This window comes from Scyliorhinus canicula, chromosome 1 (genome assembly GCF_902713615.1).
Source record: "Scyliorhinus canicula chromosome 1, sScyCan1.1, whole genome shotgun sequence".
Classification (NCBI taxonomy): domain Eukaryota; kingdom Metazoa; phylum Chordata; class Chondrichthyes; order Carcharhiniformes; family Scyliorhinidae; genus Scyliorhinus; species Scyliorhinus canicula.
In genome coordinates, this window is record NC_052146.1 from 274,691,408 (window position 1) to 274,715,750 (window position 24,343).

At 50.4% G+C, this 24,343-nt stretch overlaps 1 protein-coding gene across 1 annotated transcript in view; it reads left to right on the forward strand.

The window, feature by feature from the left end:
- LOC119974606 (tetratricopeptide repeat protein 7A-like) overlaps positions 1 to 24,343 on the forward strand; it is a 451,074-nt gene that overhangs the window by 23,709 nt on the left and 403,022 nt on the right. The window contains exon 3 of the mRNA XM_038813643.1: positions 14,056 to 14,224. Coding sequence (XP_038669571.1) covers positions 14,056 to 14,224 — 169 coding nt within the window. The remainder of the gene's footprint in view (positions 1 to 14,055; positions 14,225 to 24,343) is intronic.

Genomic DNA, 24,343 nt, shown 5'->3' on the forward strand with positions numbered 1-24,343 from the left:
TAAGAACTAGGAGCAGGAGTAGGCCATCTGGCCCCTCGAGCCTGCTCCGCCATTCAATTAGATCATGGCTGATCTTTTGTGGACTCAGCTCCACTTTCCGGCCCGAACACCATAACCCTTAATCCCTTTATTCTTCAAAAAACTATCTATCTTTACCTTAAAAACATGTAATGAAGGAGCCTCAACTGCTTCACTGGGCAAGGAATTCCATAGATTCACAACCCTTTGGGTGAAGAAGTTCCTCCTAAACTCAGTCCTAAATCTACTTCCCCTTATTTTGAGGCTATGTCCCCTAGTTCTGCTGTCACCCGCCAGTGGAAACAACCTGCCCGCATCTATCCTATCTATTCCCTTCATAATTTTAAATGTTTCTATAAGATCCCCCCTCATCCTTCTAAATTCCAACGAGTACAGTCCCAGTCTACTCAACCTCTCTTCATAATCCAACCCCTTCAGCTCTGGGATTAACCTAGTGAATCTCCTCTGCACACCCTCCAGCGCCAGTACATCCTTTCTCAAGTAAGATATTCTCCTCCTGTGTGTAAAATGTATTTTTACTGAACTGCTGTAAACCTTCAGCGTTTACTAAAACTATATTTTGCAAACAGGAAACTAGATCCCAAATCAGATTATGGTTTGCATCTGTATTTTCTTTTGTTGAAGCTGCTGAAATATTAGAGCTCCACAATATATGAGTCATGGATGTTTACCCACATGGAAACAGGCCCTTCGGCCCAGCTTGTCCATGCTGCCCAGTTTCTATCACTAAGCTAGTCCCACTTGCCCGCATTTGGCCCATATCCCTCTATACCCACCCCGCCCATGTAACTGTCTAACAGCATTTTAAAAGACAAAATCATAACTGCCTCTACCACTGCCTCTGGCAGCTCGTTCCAGATGCTCACCACCCTCTGTGTGAAGAAAGTTCCCCTTTGGTCTCATTTGTATCTCTCCCCTCTCACCTTAAACCTATGCCCTCTAGTTCTAGACTCCTCTACCTTTGGGAAAAGATGTTGATTATCTACCTTAACCATGCTCCTCATCATTTTATTGACCTCTATAAGATTACCCCAAAGCCAGGGAAAAAAGTCCCAGCCTATCCAGTCTCACCTTATAACTCAGACCATCAAGTCCTGGTAGTAGCATCCTCGCAAATCCCTCCACACTCTTTCTAATTTAACAATATCCTTGCTATAATAGGGTGACCAGAACTGAACACAGTATTCCATGTGTGGTCTTACCAATGTCTTGTACAACTTCAACAAGACGTCCCAACTCCAGTATTCAATATTCTGACCAATAAAACCTAGCATGCTGAATGCCTTCTTCACCACCCTGTTCACCTGCGACTCCACCTTCAAGGAGTTATGAACCAATGGAGTCCGGGATGTTAAAGTCACTTTTCATATATTGAATAAAGGATAAATCTGGAGCCAGCCTTTTCCTTAACACAGGTTTATTCACAAGAACACAGACTCCCCCTTTTCCTTCCCACACACTGGTGCAAACCTGTTTTTATGCACTCAGGAATAATTCTAATATTTCCCCAATTAATAACAACTGCCCTCACTTACAAACCACAGCACGCACTAAATTGTAACAGGATTCCAACGTTAGCACTGGAGTAGTGGAATGCCTGTTTAATCCCTCCAATGGCAGTCAAGCAATTTCCTGTGGAATGGGGGAGGGAGCCAAAATCTGATGGAACTTCTTTTCTTGCTTCAGAAAGTTCTCCCATCTTACCACCATGTACCGATCCTTTAAACAGAACCAATTAAATGAAAGCAATGAATTACAGAGCGATAAAGTTTTCAAATTTTCCGCATTAGCTGCTTCCTGCTGCTGATGTTCCTGATATCCAAAAAATTTGAAAAATGTTCCCTAGATCCCTCCACTTATGAGAATTTTCAAATTCCTTCCCCACAGTTTGTGCTAACTTCAAGCATACATGTCTTGTGGATTTTAGCTGTTGACCTTTGTTCTTCACGATGGAAGCTGGTTCAGTGATTTTGGGGTGAAGAGCAGAGGTTAATCTCTGTTAGCATTTTGTTTTACACACTGAAAAAGTCGGCTTTGATTTTGTTCCAATGAGAGATGTTAGCTTGTGGAATGGAAAACATTCCATTGTAGCCACTCAGTATCACGCACTCCTGGGTCAAGTATAGTATGATTAGATGTAGAACATAGAACATAGAACGATACAGCGCAGTACAGGCCCTTCGGCCCTCGATGTTGCACCGACATGGAAAAAAACTAAAGGCCATCTAACCTACACTATGCCCTTATCATCCATATGCTTATCCAATAAACTTTTAAATGCCCTCAATGTTGGCGAGTTCACTACTGTTGCAGGTAGGGCATTCCACGGCCTCACCACTCTTTGCATAAAAAAACCACCTCTGACCTCTGTCCTATATCTATTACCCCTCAATTTAAGGCTATGTCCCCTCGTGCTAGCCACCTCCATCCGCGGGAGAAGGCTCTCGCTGTCCACCCTATCTAACCCTCTGATAATTTTGTATGCCTCTATTAAGTCACCTCTTAACCTTCTTCTCTCTAACGAAAACAACCTCAAGTCCATCAGCCTTTCCTCATAAGATTTTCCCTCCATACCAGGCAACATCCTGGTAAATCTCCTCTGCACCCGTTCCAAAGCTTCCACGTCCTTCCTATAATGAGGCGACCAGAACTGTACGCAATACTCCAAATGCGGCCGTACTAAAGTTTTGTACAACTGCAACATGACCTCATGGCTCCGGAACTCAATCCCTCTACCAATAAAGGCCAACACACCATAGGCCTTCTTCACAACCCTATCAACCTGGGTGGCAACTTTCAGGGATCTATGTACATGGACACCGAGATCCCTCTGCTCATCCACACTAACAAGAATTTTACCATTAGCCAAATATTCCGCATTCCTGTTATTCTTTCCAAAGTGAATCACCTCACACTTCTCCACATTAAACTCCATTTGCCACCTCTCAGCCCAGCTCTGCAGCTTATCTATGTCCCTCTGTAACCTGCAACATCCTTCCGCACTGTCTACAACTCCACCTACTTTAGTGTCGTCTGCAAATCTACTCACCCATCCTTCTGCACCCTCCTCTAGGTCATTTATAAAAATGACAAACAGCAACGGCCCCAGAACAGATCCTTGTGGTACGCCACTCGTAACTGAACTCCATTTTGAACATTTCCCATCAACTACCACTCTCTGTCTTCTTTCAACTAGCCAATTTCTGATCCACATCTCTTTTTTTTAAAAATAATTTTTATTGAGAAATTTTGATTTTATACAACAATAACGCACCTTAGTAAAATACCGAAAATAACAATAATATTAACAATCATATACATTCGCCCCATCCCCAAGAACAACCCAGCATTTTAACAACAACGCAACCCCCGGGTTGCTTCTGCTATTGACCCAGTTACCTATCTCTGAGCCAGGAAGTCCAGAAAAGGCTGCCATCGTTTATAGAACCCTTGTATTGATCCTCTCAGGGCAAATTTGACCTTTTCCAATTTTATAAATCCCGCCATGTCACTGATCCAGGTCTCCACGCTTGGGGGCCTTGCATCCTTCCATTGTAACAGAATCCTTCGACGGGCTACTAGGGACGCAAAGGCCAGGACACCGGCCTCTTTCGCCTCCTGCACTCCCGGCTCCACCCCAACCCCAAAAATCGCGAGTCCCCACCCTGGTTTGACCCTGGATCCAACCACCCTTGACACCGTCCCCGCCACCCCCTTCCAGAATTCTTCCAGTGCTGGGCATGCCCAGAACATATGGGCGTGGTTCGCAGGACTCCCCGAACATCTGGTGCACCTGTCCTCACCCCCGAAGAACCTACTCATCCTAGTCCCGGACATATGGGCCCGGTGCAGCACCTTAAATTGGATGAGACTAAGCCTCGCACATGAGGAGGAGGAGTTGACTCTCTCCAAGGCCTCCGCCCAAGTCCCATCCTCTATCTGCTCCCCGAGTTCCTCCTCCCATTTAGCCTTCAGCTCCTCCACTGACGACTCCTCCACCTCCTGCATTACCTTATAGATGTCAGACACCTTCCCCTCTCCTACCCACACCCCCGAAAGCACTCTGTCCATCGTCCCCTGCGAGGGCAGCAAAGGAATCCCTCTACCTGTCGCCTAGCAAACGCCTTTACCTGCAGGTATCTGAACATGTTCCCCTGGGGAAGGCCAAATTTATCTTCCAGTTCCCCCAGGCCCGCAAACCTCCCGCCAATAAACAGGTCCCTCAATTTGCTGATGCCCGCCCTTTGCCATCCCCTGAATCCCCCATCCGTGTTCCCCGGGATGAACCGATGGTTGCCACCCAGTGGAGCCTCCATCGAGCCCCCTGCTTCCCCCCGATGCCGTCTCCACTGTCCCCAGATTCTTAGGGTCGCCGCCACCACCGGGCTCGTGGTAACCCTCTTGGGGGAGAGCGGCAACGGTGCCGTTACCATGGCACCCAGGCTTGTACCTCTACATGACGCCATCTCCATTCTTTTCCACGCCGCCCCTCCCCCCTCCATCACCCATTTACGCGCCATTGACACATTGGCTGCCCAATAGTACCCCAGAAGGTTGGGCAGCGCCAGCCCGCCTCTATCCCTTCCTCGCTCCAGGAATACCCTCCTCACTCTCGGAGTCCCATGTGCCCACACAAAGCTCAGAATACTGCCGGTCACTCTCCTAAAGAAGGCCCTGGGGATAAATATGGGCAGGCACTGAAAAAGGAACAAGAACCTCAGAAGCACTGTCATTTTGACGGACTGCACCCTCCCCGCCAACGACAATGGCAGCATGTCCCACCTCCTGAACTCCTCCTCCATCTGATCTACCAGTCTGGTAAAGTTATGCTTGCGGAGAGTCCCCCAGTCCCTGGCCACTTGCACCCCCAGGTACCTAAAGCTCTCCCCTGCCCGCCTAAGCGGGAGCCTACCAATTCCTTCCTCCTGGTCTCCAGGGTGCACCACAAACACCTCGCTCTTGCCTAAGTTTAATTTATAACCTGAGAAGGTCCCAAACTCGGCTAGTAACTCCATCACTCCCGGCATCCCTCTCACCGGGTCCGCCACATACAGTAACAGGTCGTCGGCATACAACGACACCCTATGTTCCTCTCCACCTCGCACCAAGCCTCTCCACCTCTCTGAATCTCTCAATGCCATCGCCAGCGGCTCAATTGCCAGTGCAAACAACAAGGGGGACAAGGGCAACCCTGCCTGGTCCCTCGGTAAAGCCGGAAGTACTCCGACCTCCTCCTATTCGTGGCCACGCACGCCATCGGGGCCTCATATAGCAGCCTTACCCATCTAATGAACCCTTCACCAAATCCAAACCTCCCCAACACCTCCCATAGGTACCCCCACTCCACTCTATCGAAGGCCTTCTCCGCATCCAGCGCCACCACTATCTCTGCCTCCCCCTCAATCGCCGGCATCATAATGACATTCAGCAATCTCCGTACATTCGTGTTCAGCTGCCTTCCCTTCACAAAACCTGTCTGGTCCTCATGCACAACCCCTGGCACACAGTCCTCTATCCTGGTGGCCAGGATTTTTGCCAGCACCTTAGCATCCACGTTGAGGAGAGATATGGGCCTGTATGAACCACACTGCTGGGGGTCCTTGTCCTTCTTTAAAATTAACGAGATCAGCGCCCGTGACATCGTCGGGGGCAAAGTCCCCCCTTCCCACGCTTCGTTGAGTGTCCGCACCAGCAAGGGGCCCACTAGGTCCACGAACTTTTTATAAAATTCCACCGGGAACCCATCCGGCCCCGGTGCCTTCCCTGACTGCATCTGCCCGATCCCCTTAACTAGCTCCTCCAGCTCAATCGGCGCACCCAGCCCCTCCACCTTCTCCTCCTGCACCTTCGGGAAAGAAAGCCTGTCAAGGAACCTCTCCATTCCCCTCCTCTCCCCCGTTGGCTCCGACTGGTACAGTTCCCCGTAAAAGTCCTTGAAGACCTCATTCACCTCTACCCCCTTCCGCACCACATTCCCACTCTTGTCTCTCACTCCAGCAATCTCCTTAGCCGCATCCCGCTTACGGAGCTGATGAGCCAGCATCCTACTCGCCTTTTCACCATGTTCGTACACTGCCCCTTGTGCCTTCCTCCACTGTGCCTCAGCCTTTCTAGTGGTCAGCAAATCAAATTTAGCCTGCAGGCTGCGCCTCTCCCCCAACAGTCCCTCCTCTGGTGCCTCTGCATACCTCCTGTCCACCTCCAGCATCTTTCCCACCAGTCTATCCCTCTCACTCCTCTCGCTCCTCTCCCTGTGTGCCCGGATGGATATCAGCTCCCCACGAATTACTGCCTTCAGGGCTTCCCAGACCATCCCCACCTGAACCTCCCCCGTATCATTCACCTCAAGGTACCCCTCAATACTTGCCCGGACCCTCCCTCACACCTCCTCCTCCGCCAACAACCCCACATCCAACCGCCACAACGGACGTTGGTCTCGCACCTCCCCCATTTCCAACTCTATCCAATGCGGAGCGTGGTCAGAGATTGCAATGGCCGAATACTCGGCCTCCTCCACTCTCGGAATCAGTCCCCTACTCACCACGAAGAAATCTATCCGAGAGTAGACCCTATGTACGTGGGAGAAGAAAGAGTACTCACGTGCCCTTGGCCTCACAAACCTCCATGGATCCACACCACCCATCTGATCCATAAACCCTCTCGGTACCTTGGCCGCCGCCGGCCTCCTACCCGTCCTAGAGCTGGACCGATCCAGTGAAGGATCCAACACCGTATTAAAGTCCCCCCCTATGATCAGACCTCCCGCCTCCAGATCCGGGATCCGTCCCAACATACGCCTCATAAAGCCCGCATCGTCCCAATTTGGGGCATACACACTAGCCAGTACCACCTTCTCTCCTTGTAGCCTGCCCCTAACCATCACATACCTACCCCCCTTATCCGCCACCACCTCCGATGCCTCAAACAACACATTTTTCCCCACCAGAATCGCCACTCCCCGGTTCCTCACATCCAACCCCGAGTGGAAAACCTGCCCCACCCATCCCTTCCTCAGGCGGACCTGGTCCGCCACCCTCAGGTGGGTCTCCTGAAGCATTGCCACATCCGCCTTTAGCTCTTTCAGGTGAGCCAGTACCCTTGACCGCTTCACCGGCCCATTCAACCCTCTCACATTCCAGGTGACCAACCGGATCAGAGGGCGTCCCGCCCCCCTCCCCCGTCGGCTAGCCATAGCCCGTCGACTGCCCGCCCCAGGCCAGCGTCCCCTGCTCGACCCCGTCCCCATAGCGACAACCCCTCACCTCTGTCCCCCCAGCCCCCACCAGCTCCTTCTTGACCCTACCAGCAGCAACCCGGTATTCCCCTTTCCCCCCCTCCCTTCCCCCCCAGGCTAGGAACCCTCCCAGCCGCGAACCGTCCTCCATTGTACTTCCGTGGGTCAGCTAACTTCTGCTGACCCCGGAAACTCCCGCCAATAGCCCGACCCCTCCCGAAGTGGGATCATCCCCCAATCTATCCCTCCTCCTGGCACCGCTCCAGCGCGGGGAAGAACCACTTAAGGCCCCACCTCCCCGTCACCATCTCCGCCCCCCCAGCCCCGCAGCGCGGGAAACCAGAGGAAAGCCCGCGCTTTCGCCCTGCCCCACCACACCCTTCTGACGCAGCTCCCAAATATCAGCCCCCCTCCATACCCCCACTCCGACATAGAATACAACATACCCCCCGACCCTCCCGCAAGATATACAGCCCAAACAATGCCCCAAGCACAAAAACAAAAACATAGCAGAACAACCCCCCCGTAAATAACCATATCAAAATTGCAAAAGTACTAAAACAAGAAGAAAAAAACAGAAGAAAAAGAGAACACAGCAACAGCCGAATCCAGCACTAATATCTTACAGCCGACCTCGCAACCCCCAACCCCTAGTTCAAGTCCAGTTTCTCCGTCCGCACGAAGGCCCACGCCTCCTCCGGGGAATCGAAATAATGGTCCCGGTCCGAATAAGTTACCCACAGGCGCGCGGGCGGCAACATTCCGAACTTTATCTTTTTTCTATAAAGCACCTCTTTCGTCCGATTAAATCCGGACCGCCGCTTAGCCACCTCCGCACTCCAGTCCTGGTAGATCCGCACTACCCCATTCTCCCAATTGCTGCTCTTCACCTTCTTGGCCCAGCGCAGCACGCAGTCCCGATCACTGAACCGGTGGAACCTCACCAGCACCGCACGCGGGGGTTCATTCTCCTTAGGCCTCCTGGCCAGTACTCTGTGTGCTCCCTCCAGCTCCAGGGGCAGATGGAGAGACCCGGCCCCCACTAGCGAACCCAGCATTACAGCCACATAGGCTGTCAGGTCCGATCCCTCCAGCCCCTCCGCAAGACCAAGATCCGCAGGTTTTTCCGCCTCATGCGGTGATCCAGCTCCTCGAAGCGTTCCTGCCCATTCTTGTGGAGTGCTTCGTGCCCCTCCACCTTACTCACGAGGACCACGGCCTCCTCCTCTCGTTCAATGGCCTGCGTCTGCAACTTCTTGATGGCAGCACCCTGGGTGGACTGAATCTCTGACAGCCTTCTGTTTGTTTCCTGCAGAGAGCTCAGTACTTCATCCTTGAATTCTTTAAAGCAGCGCAGGAGATCAGTTTGTTGTTTCTGGGCCCAGAGTCTCCACTCCCCTGGAGCTTTGTCGGTGGATCCCTTCCCCCGTTTTTTCTGAGGAGCTGCTGCTGTTTTTTCCACCTTTCCACTCCGAGTTCGAGTCATGGACTGCAGGGAAAGTCGTTCAGCACACCTTCCCCCACCGGGAGACGTCGAAAAATTTCCGTTTTGGGCTCTCAAAAGAGCTGAAAAATCTCTTTAAAACGGGAGCTCCCACATGTGTGGCTTATTGCTGCATAACTGCCACCGGAAGTCCTGATCCACATCTCTAAATCACCCTCAATCCCCAGCCTCTGTATTTTCTGCAATAGCCGACCGTGGGGAACCTTATCAAACGCTTTACTGAAATCCATATACACCACATCAACTGCTCTACCCTCGTCTACCTGTTTAGTCACCTTCTCAAAGAACTCGATAAGGTTTGTGAGGTATGACCTACCCTTCACAAAACCATGCTGACTATCCCTAATCATATTATTCCTATCTAGATGATTATAAATCGTATCTTTTATAATCCTCTCCAAGACTTTACCCACCACAGACGTTAGGCTCACCGGCCTATAGTTACCGGGTTATCTCTACTCCCCTTCTTAAACAAAGGGACCACATTTGCTATCCTCCAGTCCTCTGGCACTATTCCTGTAGCCAATGATGACCTAAAAATCAAAGCCAAAGGCTCAGCAATCTCTTCCCTGGCTTCCCAGAGAATCCTAGGATAAATCCCATCAGGCCCCGGGGCCTTATCTATTTTCACCTTGTCCAGAATTGCCAACACTTCTTCCCTACGCACCTCAATGCCATCTATTCTAATAGCCTGGGTCTCAGCATTCTCCTCCACAATATTATCTTTTTCTTGAGTGAATACTGACGAAAAGTATTCATTTAGTATCTCGCTTATCTCCTCAGCCTCCACACACAACTTCCCACCACTGTCCTTGACTGGCCCTACTCTTACCCTAGTCATTCTTTTATTCCTGACATACCTATAGAAAGCTTTTGGGTTTTCCTTGATCCTACCTGCCAAAGACTTCTCATGTCCCCTCCTTGCTCGTCTCAGCTCTCTCTTTAGATCCTTCCTCGCTTCCTTGTAACTATCAAGCGCCCCAACTGAAACTTCACGCCTCATCTTCACATAGGCCTCCTTCTTCCTTCTTGTAGAGAGAAACTCTTCCTACTTTGCACTATCCCCAGGAGAATATCCCTGATTGTATTTTTTCATTTCCAATCCCACTCATAGAGTCATAGTCATAGAGATTTACAGCATGAAAACAGGCCCTTCGGCCCACCTTGTCCATGCCGTCTAGTTTTTATCAATAAGCAAGTCCTAATTGCCCACATTTGGCCCATATCCCTCTATACCCAGCTTTCCCATATAACTGTCTAAATGCTTTTTAAAAGACAAAATTGTACTGCCTCTACTACTGCCTCTGGCAGCTTGTTCCAGACATTCAGCACCCTCTGTGTGATAAAATTCCTTCTCTAGACCCTATTGTATCTCTCCCCTCTTACCTTAAACCTATGCCCTCTAGTTTTAGACTCCCCTACCTTTGGAAAAAGATATTTACCATCTACTTTATCTATGCCCCTCATTATTTTATAGACCTCTATAAGATCACCCCTAAGCCTCCTACGCTCCAGGGAAAAAACTCGTCTAAGTTAGATTGTCGTTTAGGGCTCCAAACATGGATTGAGGCTTTGCAGATTTTCTTTTTGAGTTCTTGCAGACAGAGGAGACATTTTTCCACCAGCCTTGATTAAATCCATGGCCAGAATTTTCCAGTCCAGCCAAAGTGGTGGACTTTTGGTGGCTCGTTGTATCAACCGCGAGGGAACCTGCTGAGGCGGAGCTTGAATATATCGCCCATGTGTCAGAAATAGAAACTTACAGTACTATTTACTGAAACTCATTCAACTTCCATATTTTGTTTCCTCATTCATGGTACGCAGACATTGCTGGCAAGTTAAGCATTTATTGCCCATCTCTAATTGCCCTTGAGAGGGTGATAGCCACCTTTCTTTTCAAAATTTAGAGTACCCAATTTTTTTTTCCAATTCAGGGGCAATTTAGTGTGGCCAATCCACCTACACTGCATATCTTTGGGTTGTGGGGGCGAAACCCATGCAAACACGGGGAGAATATGAAACTCCACACGGACAGTGACCCAGAGTTGGGATTGAACCTGGGACTTCGCGCCATGAGGCGGCAATGCTAACCACTGCGCCACCGTGCTGCCCTGCTAGCCATCTTTTGAACCTCTGCAGTCCACCTGTTGTAGTTGCACCTACAGTGTTGTCAGGAAGGGAGTTCTGAGTTTTGACCCAGCAATGGTGAAGGAATGCGATATAGTTCCATGTCAGGATGGTGTGCGGCTTGAAGGAGAACTTATGGGTGTTGTTCCCTTGCTTTTGCTGCCCTTGACCTTCTGGTTTGGAAGGTCCTGTTAAAGAAGACTTGGCAAGTCGCTGCAATAAACCTTTGTAGATGGCACAGATTCCTGCCAAGTGTTCTGGTGAGAGAGGGAGTGAATGTTTAAGGTATTGAATGGGGTGCCGATCATGCGAGCTGCTTTGTCTTGGATGGTGTTGTTCGAGTTGCACTCATCCAGGCATTGTAGAGTACTCCATCACACTCCTGACTTGTGCCTTTTGGGAGTTGGGAGGTGAGTTTCTCACCAAAGAATTACCAGCCTCTGATCTGCTCTTGTAGCCACAGTATTAATATGGTCAGTGGTTATGCCCAGAATGTTGATGGTGGAGGATTCAGCAATAATAATGTCCTTGAAAGCTGAGGGAATTGGTAGATTCTCTCTTGTTGGAGATGGTCATTGCCTCATAACTGCATGGTGTCAATGTTGCTTGCTGCTTATCAGCTCTAGCCTGAATGTTGTCTAGGTCCAGCTGCATGTGGGCAGGTACTGTTTGAAAATCTGAGGAATCGGAAATTGTACTGAAGATAATGCAATCATCAGTGAACTTCCCCACTCTGACCTTGTAGTATATATTATTGATTTGGACTTAAATGTGGGCGGCATGAATGGGAAATTTGCAAATGACACAAATATCGGCCATGCATATGATAGTGAAGAGAATAGCTGTGAATTCCAGGATGATGCCAGTCGTTTGGTTGAATGAACGGAAAGGTGGCAAATGGTGTTCAGTATGGAAAAGTGTGAGGTTATGCATTTGGGAGGGCAAACAAAGCAAGAGAATACTCTTTTAAAAAAAATAATTTTTATTCAAATTTTCACAAAATATCAATAACAAAAAATATCAGGAAAAGAAAAAACAAAACCCTCCCCCCCCATGTATACAAAAAAAATAAATAAATTAACGCCCGTCATTAACAAGGAACAAATATACATGTGCTGCTGGCCTTTTTCTACGGTTCTGCCAGGAAATCTAGGAATGGTTGCCACCTCTTGAAGAACCCCTGCACTGACCCCCTGAGGGCAAATTTCACCCTCTCCAATTTAATAAACCCCGCCATATCGTTGATCCAGGCCTCCACGAAAGCAAGAGAATACTCAATAAACAGGAGGATATTGAAAGGGGTAGAGTAAGTTTGAGACCATGGAGTGCATGTCCACAGGTCCCTGGAGGTGGCAGAACAGGTAGATAAGGTGATAAAGAAAGCATATAGATAGAAGGAATGCTTTCCTTTATTGCATGTAGTGTAGAATATAAAAGAACGTATAAAATGCTGGTTAGGCCACAGCGAGACTTTTGCATACAGTTCTGGCCACCACATTGCAGAAAGGACATAATTGCTCGAGAGAGAGTACAGAGGAAATTTACAAGAAAGTTGCTAGGCTTTAAAATTGCAGCTAAGAGGAAAGATCAGGTAGGCTAGGGTTGTCTTCCTTAGGACAGAGGAGGCTGAGAGGTAACTTGAATGAGGTATACAGAATTGTGAGGGTGCTAGATAGAATAGATAGGGAAAACTTGTTTCCCCTAGCAGAGAAGTCAATTACCATGGGGCACAGATTTAAGGTGATTGGTAGAAAGATTAGAGGGGATATTAGGAAACACTTTTTCACATAGAGGGCGGTAGGTGCCCAGAATTTGCTGCCTGGATTGGTTGAGGCAGAAACCCTCAACTCATTTAAAGTTTACTTGGATCTGCATCAGTCTATGGACGGGGCCCTGGAAGATGGGATTCGTTATGTACCTGGGAATACATTCCTGCTGGTTATGCACCATGTGATGTGTAGTGATGTCAGCAGAGTGTTTGCACGGGCTTTGGGCAGATCAAGCAACACCCAAGAATCCAGAGTGTGGGCACCTCCATACCTTTTCTCTTTGTGGCAACAGAGAAATATAACAGGATCAGAATGGGTAGGTAGTTTTTCCATTCAATGCAGATGCGATGGGCTAAATGGCCTCTTTCTGTTTTTTAACTTTTCTATGGCTCTATGAAAGGTCACTGATGATGTAGCTGGAGATGGTCAAGCCTAGGTCACTACCCTGAGAAACTCCTACAATGATGCCCTGCAGTTAAGATGATTGACACCCAACAACCACCTCCATTTGCGCTAGGTATGATTCAACCAGTGGAGACTTTTCACTTGATTTTCACTGGATTCGATTTTGCCACACTTTCTTGATACTACATTCAGTAAAACTCTGCCTTTTTGGCAGTTGCTTTAATGGAATTAATGAATATATTACTATCGACAATGCCTATGTCACATTTCTTCCATTTTACTAGTGATGGGCAATCTAGGATAGTGAGTGAGCCACATGAGCGGCCCTCCTTTAGCTCAGTAGGCTGCAAGATAGGAATCGGGCTTGTTCACTAACCATGACCCCATGAATAAGATTAAATACAGTTAATACTCGGCAACTATTTCATAATGAGTTACAGAAAATGCTTAATCATTCATATATTAATAGAACTATCATCAACTTCAGAAGGTAAAAATAAAAATATTTACACTTTGGACGCAGAGAGCGCACACAGCTCTCAAAGTCAATATTGTGCAATCAGCATGCACCTCATTTCACCTGCCCTTGGTTTCCATGCATGTCACTTCAGTCATACTGGCAGGAAAAAAACCAAAATGGACGGAAAACAGCGGACTATGCCAATCCTGCACCTGTGCAACACACAACAAAAATGCTTTGTGGGCCAAACTCAGAACCCAGATGGGCTGCATGGCCCCTGAGCCTCATGTTACCTGCCAATGTTACACATTGTGTATCCTGCATATCAGAAAATAAAGAAGTTTAGCTTGTAACCAGCCTTACCAGCAGAGAATAGCGATATGAATCCCGCTCTGATTACTGAAGCTGAGAGCAAACTTGAGACTAGGTAAAGATTCCTTAAATTAAGACCTTAAACTCGTTTGAAAAGTCAGAAGCTTACCGCAGTGGGCACCAACAGCTTTGTTTTCTCTTTCAGCACAATCTGATGACTGAAGCCATTCTTATCTTAGCAAAACTGCATTTTGTGGAGGGGTCGTATCGTGATGCACTCAGCATGTATGCCCGAATAGGAATCGATGACCTTTGCATTGAAGATGAACCACTTTATAAGAAAAGACTATTAGCAGAAGCCTCTGTTATTAAAGGTAACCACAGTAAAAATTTTATTTTGCTACATACATTTTTAATGACAACTTCAATACATGTGCAGAAAAATGAACCTCAGGTGAAACCACAGAGAAGGACAGCTGGGTTGTTTTAGAACATGGAGTGGATTTGAGAAATCTTTGGAAATTTCTTTTGTACTGTTTATCTTTTGCAATATGGTCAAACGTTTTTGAAAATTCTGTCTTGGTTCCCAGTGTACTTGTTCAGAGAAACCTCAATAGCAAATAACCCTAATGCTTAATGATTTTCTTTATTGTTCTATTGAAATAATGGGCGCGATCTACTGGCCGCGCTGCGCCCTAAAGGCAGTGCGAGATCTAACATGATCTCGTGAGTAGTGGCGATATGAATCCCGCTATTATGGGCAGAATCACTTAACAGATCTGCATAGATTTGCATAGAATGGCATGATGGCACAATGGTTAGCACTGCTGCCTCACCGCTCCAGGGACTTGGGTTCAATTCCGGCCTCGGGTGACCGTCTGCGTGGAGTTTGCATTTTCTCCCTGTGTCTGCGTGGGTTTCCTCCGGGTGCTCCAGTTTCCTCCCACAGCCCAATGATGTGCAGGTTAGGTGGCTTGGCCAGGCTAAATTTCCCCTTAGTGTCCAAAAGGTGAAGTGGAGTTATTGGGTTACGGGGATAAGGTGGAGGTGTGGGTTTAAGTAGGGTGCTCTTTTCAAGGGCTGTGCAGACTCGATGGGCCAAATGACCTCCTTCTCCACTGTTGATTCTATGATTCTCTGCATATTCTCATAAGCACTCCCACAATCTATCCAAGATGTGGGATCCAACCCCGATGACTTGGAAATATCGGGTGAGCACCGTTCATAAGCGGGGACCAGACGGAACAGCTCTTGCGGGGGCTTCCCACGGAACAGAAGCTCATAGGTGCTTCCACTCTCACCTGAGTGGTACCTGAACACTGCTGGTGTCACCTGGGTACATTGGCACTGCTAGCCTGCCACACTGGCAGTGCCACCTGGGTGCCAGCCAGCCACTGCAAGGCGGGGATCCCCTGGGGAGGGTGGTAACAGTGTGTAGTTAATAAACATTAATTAATGCCACCACTGGCTGCTTTTTTGTGGAGTCAACAACAGCAGTCCATTGATGGAGGAGGAAGCATTGACAGATAAGAACTTGGGCTATTTTGAACTTATCAAATGAGACGTGTAGGGTGCGATCTGTCGGCCATGTCACACTTGATCAGGTGTGCGGCACAGCCTGTCGATGCCAGATGAAGACCTCCCATGGCTTCCTGGCAGCCACGACGTCTCGCGAGATCTACCCAGATCTCGTGAGGCGTCGAGATCAGTATCCCGCCCAGAATGGGCATGACCAAACCGTGCTCACTTAAGTCGGTTTAATCCTACTTCGGCGAGCTCACCCAGGGAGGCCCCAGCTGGGCGCCATTCTGGACTGGTCCACACAATCGTGGATCAGGCAGAACAGCACCCGGATGGTCTCTCGGGCCAGCGAAAGCCCCTAGGTGGTCAGGGACACTGCAAGGTGGCTCCCTGTCCCTCTCCTTGGAACATGGATACTGTGGCACTGCCAGGCTGGTACCCTGGCACTGCCAAGGTGGCACTGCAAAACCAGCAGGAGCATTGCCAAAGTGGCAGCACAAAAGTGCGCGGGTAGCACTTCCAAGGGGCAAGGACTGAGGGGGGCCATGCCCATGAAAGGAGGGCGGGGAGGGTATGAAGGGTGGGGAGGTGCAGTCCAGGTAAGACGGGGCCTTGGGAGGTTGGGTAGGGGGCCCAACGAGTGGGGGACTTGAAGAGAGGAGGAGCCCAGGGACTCTATAATGGTGTGTTATCATTTGGGGGTTGTGGGGTAATGGCCATATGTATGGGGGGTGACATTGCCCATGCATGGGGGGGCATGTGGGACACATAAGCTCACTTAGAAATCAGAGCATCCTTTCAAAATGGTGGCCCAATCTCTGGGGAGCCGGTCTAGCCAACGCAGCAAGTTCAGCTCCACAGTGATGAAATTAATTCTAAGTGTTGACTAAACCGGTGAGAAACTCCCCAGGGCCCAACAAAATGACTAAGGGCGCAATCTACCCTAATGGAGACATAGTCCCGTAGCGGGCAAGATTAGACAAGCGATGAGAAACACCGCGTTATCTAACGTCCATCCGGGTAGATCGGGGGCCTGAGCGGGGAACTCCCCGCTGAGGCTGCACTTCGCCCCCTTCTGCACCGAGGAGCTCAGCTTGCTGGAACTCTAGGTATGGCAAGAGGTTGGGATGCCATTTAAATGATGTCGCGATCTCTTGAGTCCCTGACGCGATCTCCAAACTCCAACGCACTATAAGGGGGTCCCCGGAACCCCACAGTCCGATCACGGCTGCGTGAAATGAGCCAGGTTGGAACTCTAGCAGTGCCTCTGCCAGCTGACAGTGCCACTTGGGCACCTTGGCGGCAGGCACACAGGTGGCGCTGACAGAATTCCAAGGTGGCACCAGCAGTGCCAGGGTACCACTTGCCAAGGGGCCTCCAATTACCTGGAGGATCCTCACAAGTGCCGCTCTGTGTGGTGCCAATTTGTGGAGACCAGCACTGAACGGCGCCCGCCCGACGTCTCTAAGGCCAGGGAGCTAGATCCTACGCCTTAGGTAGATCTCGGGAACGCTTATTAGAGTGAGACAAGCTGGGTAAAAAGTATTTCCTCAAATCCCCCCTGAACCTCCCATCCCTCACCTTGCACTTGTGTCCCCTCGTAACCGATCTTTCAACTAAGGGGAACAGCTAATCGCTATCCACCCTGTCAATGCCCCTCATAATCTTATAAACCTCTGTCAGGTCTCCCCTCAGTCCTCTCTGCTCCAGCGAAAACAACCCAAGCCTATCCTTTTGATTTGAAAGCATTGTGGACATGGGAAATCTGCACGGCTGTCATTGGGGACATGTAGAATTCTTCCATGGCAAATTATTAAGTGTAATGATACTATTGAAGCTTTTAAAGCGTTAAGTTAAAAATTGTATAGTTTTTGGATTAGTTGTGAATGTTGTACCTTCAGTCACAGCACTGATATGTCACATAGAAGTAAAATTATATTTTTGCTGTTTCTCTGCAAAGCAGGGCAAAAATAGTACATGTCGTCCATTGTGCTTTGTGTAAGTTTGCCGAGAATGAATAACAATGGTAGTTTCCAGTGAACCAATATAAAAATGACAATTCCTACCTTCCCATGCACAAATTTCATGTCTCTGAGGGAAAAGATGTGCGCTCTTTATGTGACAAGAGTAGCGCCTTGTTGAGGGATGTACTAGAATGTTACCAACATGTTGCAGTACAGAGTGAAGGGACGTTGTGCCTAGGCTTTCTGTACATTGTGATTCCTCCTTCCCGATATGCCAATTCTCTCAAAAACAAAATTAGCTTTTAATTTTGTAGTACGTATCGCTTTACAAGAGGGAGGGGACGATTCTGAGCTTCGATGTCCGCAAGAGAAGGAAAGCACTGTATTTCAGTAGTGTAAACATTATACTGCTGAGCACACCACAAATTGAAACCCATCAAGCAGCAGGTCTATTAAAGGCTACTGTGGTCAGCAGGAGGCAGACCACTGGTTACCCCTGGCTGCACTATAAGTACTACTTACATAAGTGGATTTCTTGGTAATGACAATGCTTACCTTGAACTCTAAATCATTTCCTCTTACATCACAGTATGTGTTTGCCTGCAGGATGGATTGGATTCAAAGAGTACTTTGCTCGCCACAGACTCCTACCTGGACGTAGCTGGGGTGAGGCTAATGTTCCAGTTCCAGTTGGTGTGTGTGTGTCATTTCACCAGCTGTTGTAGGGCAATGTAAGATACTCTATTCCATATTTTCAGAATTTGCACCACTTACTGATACTTAAATTGTACTACTACCACTATTGCCATGCAGTGGGGAGCAGATATTTCAATGATTGCGCCAAACATATTTTGTAAAGAGAATTAAGTGTCTGAAGGTATAAATTGGGGCTGGTGGCGAGTGCTTGGTTCATAATAATGTCCACAGCATGGGGTTTTCCCTCTTATGGCTGATAGATTAGGAACCTGCCTCCTCACCCTGCCTTGTATGAAAATCAGGGCATACGTGACCCTGGATTAATCAGGAATGCTGCCTAGAGAATCAGGGAATAAAAAAATGCAAAAGATTACATTTATATGAGTTTAATGGATAAATCGGCTGTTATTCTGTTCTTGTTCCTGTTGCCTTCTTGATTGTTTAGTTTCTTGTTGCTACTTGTATTGCTCACCTCGGGCGAAATTCTCTGCAGACCGTCGTAACGCCGATTTCCGGCGAGCAAAATTGGTGTAGATGACTCCGGCGTGGGGGCCTTCTTTTAGGCGGCTATTCTCAGTTCCCGGAGGGGCCAGCAGCGGACTGACGCGATACGCGTCAGTTTCACCAGCTGCGGAAGTGGTGAGACCCGGCGTTTTGGGGGGGGGGGGGGGGGGGGGGGGGGGGGGGGGGGGGAGGAGGAGGAGAGAGACAGCCCGGCGTTTGGGAGGGGGAGAGGAGGAGGAGAGAGACAGACCGCCATTTGGGGGGGGGGGGGGGAGAAGGAGAGAGACTGACCCGGCTTTTGGGGGGGGGAGGAGGAGAGAGACAGACCGGCATTTTGGGGGGGGGGGGAGGAGGGGAGGAGGAGAGAGACAGACCGACATTTGGGGGGGGGGGGGGGGGGGAGGAGGAGAGACAGACCGGCATTTTAGGGGGGGGGGGGGGGGAGAGAGACATACCGGCATTTTGGGGGGGGGGGGGGGAGGAGAGAGACAGACCCGGCATTTGGGGGGGGGGGAGGAGAGAGACAGACCCGGCATTGGGGGGGGGGGGGGAGGAGGAGAGAGACAGACCTGGCGGGGGGTTTGCGGCGTTGAGTTGAGAGGAGAGGGGGGGGGGTTTGCGGCGTTGAGTTGAGGGGGGGGGTTTGCGGCGTTGGGTTGAGGGGGGGGGGTTTGCGGCGTTGAGTTGAGAGGGGGGGTTGCGGGGTTGAGTTGAGAGAGGGGGGGCGGCGTTGGAGGGGGGGCGGCGTTGGAGGGGGGTAGGGGTGGTGAAGGGGGTAGGGGTGGTGAGGGGGGGGTTGGGGTAGGGGCAGCGGCGTGCAGAGGAGGGGGGCGACAGATGCCCAGGGCCAACGCACCTTCACCCCCCCTCTGCACGCCGCTGCCCCTACCCCAACCCCTTCCCCTCACCACCCCTACCCCCTTCACCACCCCTACCCCACTCCAAAGCCGCACCCCCCCCACTAACGCCGCACCCCCCCCCCACTAACGGAGGAAGGAAGGGGGGGAGGAGGAAGGAAGGGGGGAGGAGGAAGGAGGGGGGGAGGAAGGAAGGGGGGAGGAGGAAGGAAGGGGGGGAGGAGGAAGGAAGGGGGGAGGAGGAAGGAAGGGGGGGAGGAGGAGAGAGGGGGGTGTGTGTGGGTACCGGCCTTCAGAGGGAGGGGGACGGGGTGTGGGTACCGGCGTTGAGGGGGGGGGGGGACCCGGCGTTGAGAGGGGGGGGGACCCGGCGTTGAGAGGGGGGGGGGACCCGGCGTTGTGAGGGGGGGGGACCCGGCGTACAGAGGGGGGGGGCGACGGTGCGTTGGCCCGGGCATCCGTCGCCCCCCCTCTCTGCACGCCGCTGCCCCCAAACCCCCCCCCCCCGATGCCGCAACCCCCCCCATGCCGCAACCCCCCCCCCCCGGACCATTGATGATGGTTGACGCCGTTTTAAAGCAACTGTGATTTTCGCCGACGTGGCCACCCATCCGGGCCGGAGATTTGTGGAAACAAAAATATAATGAAATCCCGCCGGCGCCAGCTGTTTTCAGAGGCTGCCGGTGGGATTTGCACAGCGCCGGTTTTTGGCCGATCAGAGAATTAAAAACCCTGCGGGAGCGGGATTAACGCCGCTGCCGGCCGATTCTCCGACCCTGCGTGGGGTCGGAGAATTTCGCCCCTCATTTCCTTTACGTGGAGTTGAATATTTTTCCTGGGTTCTGCCGACTGCCTCAGACTTAGCTAAATAAGTGAGGTTTTGTTAAATGTATCAATCTCCCAAAGTTTCTAAAGCACTCAAATTCATTCATGAAATTTCCCTGACTTCACACAATTCTTGCAAGCTGTGCAGTGTGGAATGGTCACAAAGTGAGACATGGGGCGAGATATTAACTCATTTAAAACCTATCCCTATGGGCAGCAAGGTGGCGCACTGGTTAGCACTGCTGCCTCACGGCGCCGAGGACCCGGGTTCGATCCCGGCCCCGGGTCACTGTCCGTGTGGAGTTTGCACATTCTTCCTGTGTCTGTGTGGGTCTCACCCCCACAACCCAAAAAGTTGCGTGGGGTAGGTGGACTGGCCACGCTAAATTGCCCCTTGGGGAAAAAAAAGAATTGCGCATTCTAAATTAAAAAAAAACAATCCCTGTCCCGGCCTCACTCACCTAGGGCCTGGGTCCCTCAGTTATTTCTGACCCCAGCTTCTTTAATCCTGGGCAAGGCCCACTGCTGGCCACTTCAGTGCCAATGTGGCAGGCCTTCCCCAAAAGAGGCGATGCAGGGTTCCCATTGCCTCAATTAAATATTGGCCTTTCTCTCAATTTTCAAGTGCATATTGACATTGTAAAATCACCAGCAAGAGATAGATACGTTCAAGTTTGTGGAGGCTATTTTTTCAAATTGAGCTGATACTGAATGAGTTACTCAATCTTAGTTCGATAAATCAATCAAACCGATGTTTTAAACTGTTGCATTCTACGGAAAATTTCAGAAGCAGTAGCAACAGCCTTGATAACAATAACTTCCCAGGGGACTGAACGTTGGACAATTGTAGGCCAGTTAATTTTACTTAAGTTGTTGGTCCAGAATATGGGAGGAAACTATTAAGCAATGTAAGACCCATAAGTGGACCCATTGTTAGGGGAATGCAGCAAGGCAGTGAATATGTCTTCATAGACAAAGATGGTTGAGGGGGCAGCAAACAAAGGGTAGGATTGAGTTCCTTGGAAGAGAGAAAGTGAGAAAGTGAGAGAAGGTGTTCTGCCGATTTGTATGTTGGCCTGTCCCATCTTTATAAAGGCATGGGCCGGCATTCTCCGAGTCCGCGCCGGGTCGGAGCGGCGCCTGTTGGGGGCCGTTGAAAGCGGCTCCCGAGGCGATTCTCCGCGCTCGATGGACCAAGTATCCGCTGAGTCCCGCCGGCATGGTTTACATATGGTCCCACCTGCAGGGACCTCGGCGTTCTGGCTGTGGGGGCCGTCCTGGTTGGGGGGGTGGGGGGGGGGGGGGGGAGAGGAGAGAGAGGGAGAGATCCGACTCCTGGGGGAGGCCTCCATCATGGCAAGGCCCACAATTGGGGGCGACTGATCGGCAGGTGCTCTCATTCCCGGGGGGGAGGGGGGGGGGGGGCGTGGGCCTTATGTTGCACCATGCCGGGCCTCTGTAGGGCTCCGCCTTGTTGCCCAGGGGCTGGCGCAGATACGGAACCATGCGCATGCGCCGGCGCGGAGACGGCCGTGGCATGCATGCACGGACCCACGCTGGCCGTGTAGGGCTTGCTTTCGGCGCCGGAGCAACACACAGCACTCTGGCGCCATTCTAGCCCCCAAAGAAGAGGAGAATTACTGGGCCTGGAGGCCCATTGCCGCCGGCGTCGCTTGTGCCAGATTTGACGCTGGCGTCAACACCTGGCCGCGATGTCGGTGAATCCCAGCCATGGTCTACAACCACAGATTTGCAAAGGCTTTAATGTAATAAAACATCGCAAGGCACTTCACAGGAGCAATATTTAAAAAAATATGACATTGAGTGATAGAAGGAGAATGTAAGGTAGTTGACCAGAAGCCAGATCAAAGTGGTAGGTTTTGTGGAGTGACTTAAGGAGGCAGGAGAGATAAGGTGAGAATTCAGGAGCTTACGGTCCAGACAATTGAAGGCACAACCACCAATTGTGGCGTGTATAAAAAATCGCTGATACAGGGCGGCACTGGCACAGTGGTTAGCACTGCTGCCTTTGGCGCTGGGGTCTCAAAATCGAATCCTGGCCCTGGGTCACTCTCTGTGTGGAGTTTGCACATTCTCCCCGTGTCTGCACGGACTTCACCCCCACAACCCAAAGATGCGCAGGGTAGGTGGATTGGCCAAGCTAAATTGCCCCTTAATTGGAGAAAATAAAAATTGGGTACTCTAAAATTATAAAGCAAAATGATCGCTGATGCTCAAGAGCCAGCATTCGACGTGCACAAGTACCTCAGAGGGTTGTGGGGCTGAAGGGAGGTTACAAAGAAAGGGAGGGGTGTGGCCATGGAAGGATTTGAAAACAAAGATGAGTATTTTAAAATCAAGAATTTGCTAGACCGGGAGCCAATGTAAGTCAGGGAGCACAGGAGTAATAAATGAACAGGATGGTGTGAGTTAGAACACGGGCAGCAAGGTTTTGGGTGGCCTCAAATTTCCAGAAGGCAGAATGTGGGAGACCAGCCAAGAGTGCATTAAAATAATTAATGTCAAGGCAGGGGTGAGGGATTCAACAGCAGAAGGTCCGAGGCAAGGTGAGGTAATGTGGGGTGGAGTATGCGGCAATGGTGATTTTGGATCATGCGCTGAATTGGCTGGAGGTAAGTGCAGAGGCCGGGATGGAGGCTGGATTCGAGTCTTTTGGCAGATAAGGAATTTTGTAAAAAGTTAGGTCGGTGATTAGGGATCAGAACGGAGATGTGTCGACGGCCATGTCTGGGCGGCGTTGAAGGCGGTGGTCCGAGGGGAGATTATCCCTTTCAAGGCGCACAGGGACAGGAGGAGGAGCAAAGAGCATGGACGGTTGCTGGGCAAGATAGTCACGGTGGATAGGAGATACTCTGGGTTCCCACTGAAGTGCTGTTGGCGGAAAGAAAGAGGTTGCAGGGGCAGTTTGATAGGTTGACGATGGGGAGGGTGAGGGGTGTGCAATATGAATATGGAGAGAAGGTGGGCTGTATGCTGACCCACGAGCTGTGGAGGCAGGCTCCATCCAGGGAAATTTTCAGGGGACAAACAGAGAAGGGTGAGGTAGTGCCAGAGCCGGGGAGGATAAATGACGTGCCCAGGAGGTACTATGAGAAGCTGTACAGGGCTGAGCTGGGTGTAGAGGAAGGGGATATGGGACGGTTTTTAGATGAGCTGGAGTTTCCATGGTTGGAGGAAGAGAGGAGGCAGGTGTTGAAGGAGCCACTGGGGATGAGGGAGGTGATTGACAGCATTCGGGGAATGAAGCCAGGGAAGGCCCCAGGACCGGAGTAGTATAAGGCGTTTGCGGCAGAGTTGGCACTGCATTTGTTGGGGATGTTTAGTGAGGTGTTGGAGAAGGGGGAGCTGCCAGAGGCACTGAAGCAGGCATCAATCACTCTAATCCCAAAGAAGGGGAAGGATCCATTTGGACTGTGGGTCGCATAGGCTCATTTTGTTGTTTAACACAGTCGTGGAAGTGCTGCCTAAGTTAGTGGCGGGGAGGATGGAGGGATGTGTGCTAGGTCTCACGGTAGCACAAGTGGATAGCACTGTGGCTTCACAGCGCCAGGGTCCCAGGTTCAATTCTCCGCTGGGTCACTGTCTTGTGGAGTCTGCACGTTCTCCCCGTGTCTGCGTGGGTTTCCTCTGGGTGCTCCGGTTTCCTCCCACAGTCCAAAGACGTTCAGGTTAGGTGGATTGGCCATGATAAATTGCCCTTAGTGACCAAAAAGGTTAGGAGGGGTTATTGGGTTATGGGGATAGGGTGGAAGTGAGGACTTAAGTGGGTCGGTGCAGACTCGATGGGCCGAATGGACTCCTTCTGCACTGTGTGTCATATGTTCCATGTGTCGTTACTGAGGATCAAACAAGTTTTGTAAAGGGCAGGCAGTTCTCTAGAAACATCAGGAACCTGTTAAATGTGGCTATGACTCCACCAGGGGGCGGGTGCCGGAGGTAAAGATGGAGGAGGAATCCTGTGGAATTTCCAGTCTGAGGGCCAAGGTGTCACTAACTCCAGGGAAGTATACGAGGAGCCCGGTGGTACAGTCGACGGTCAGGATGTGGAATCAGTTGCAGATACACATTAAGTTGGGGAGGATAAGACTATAAGACATAGGAGCAT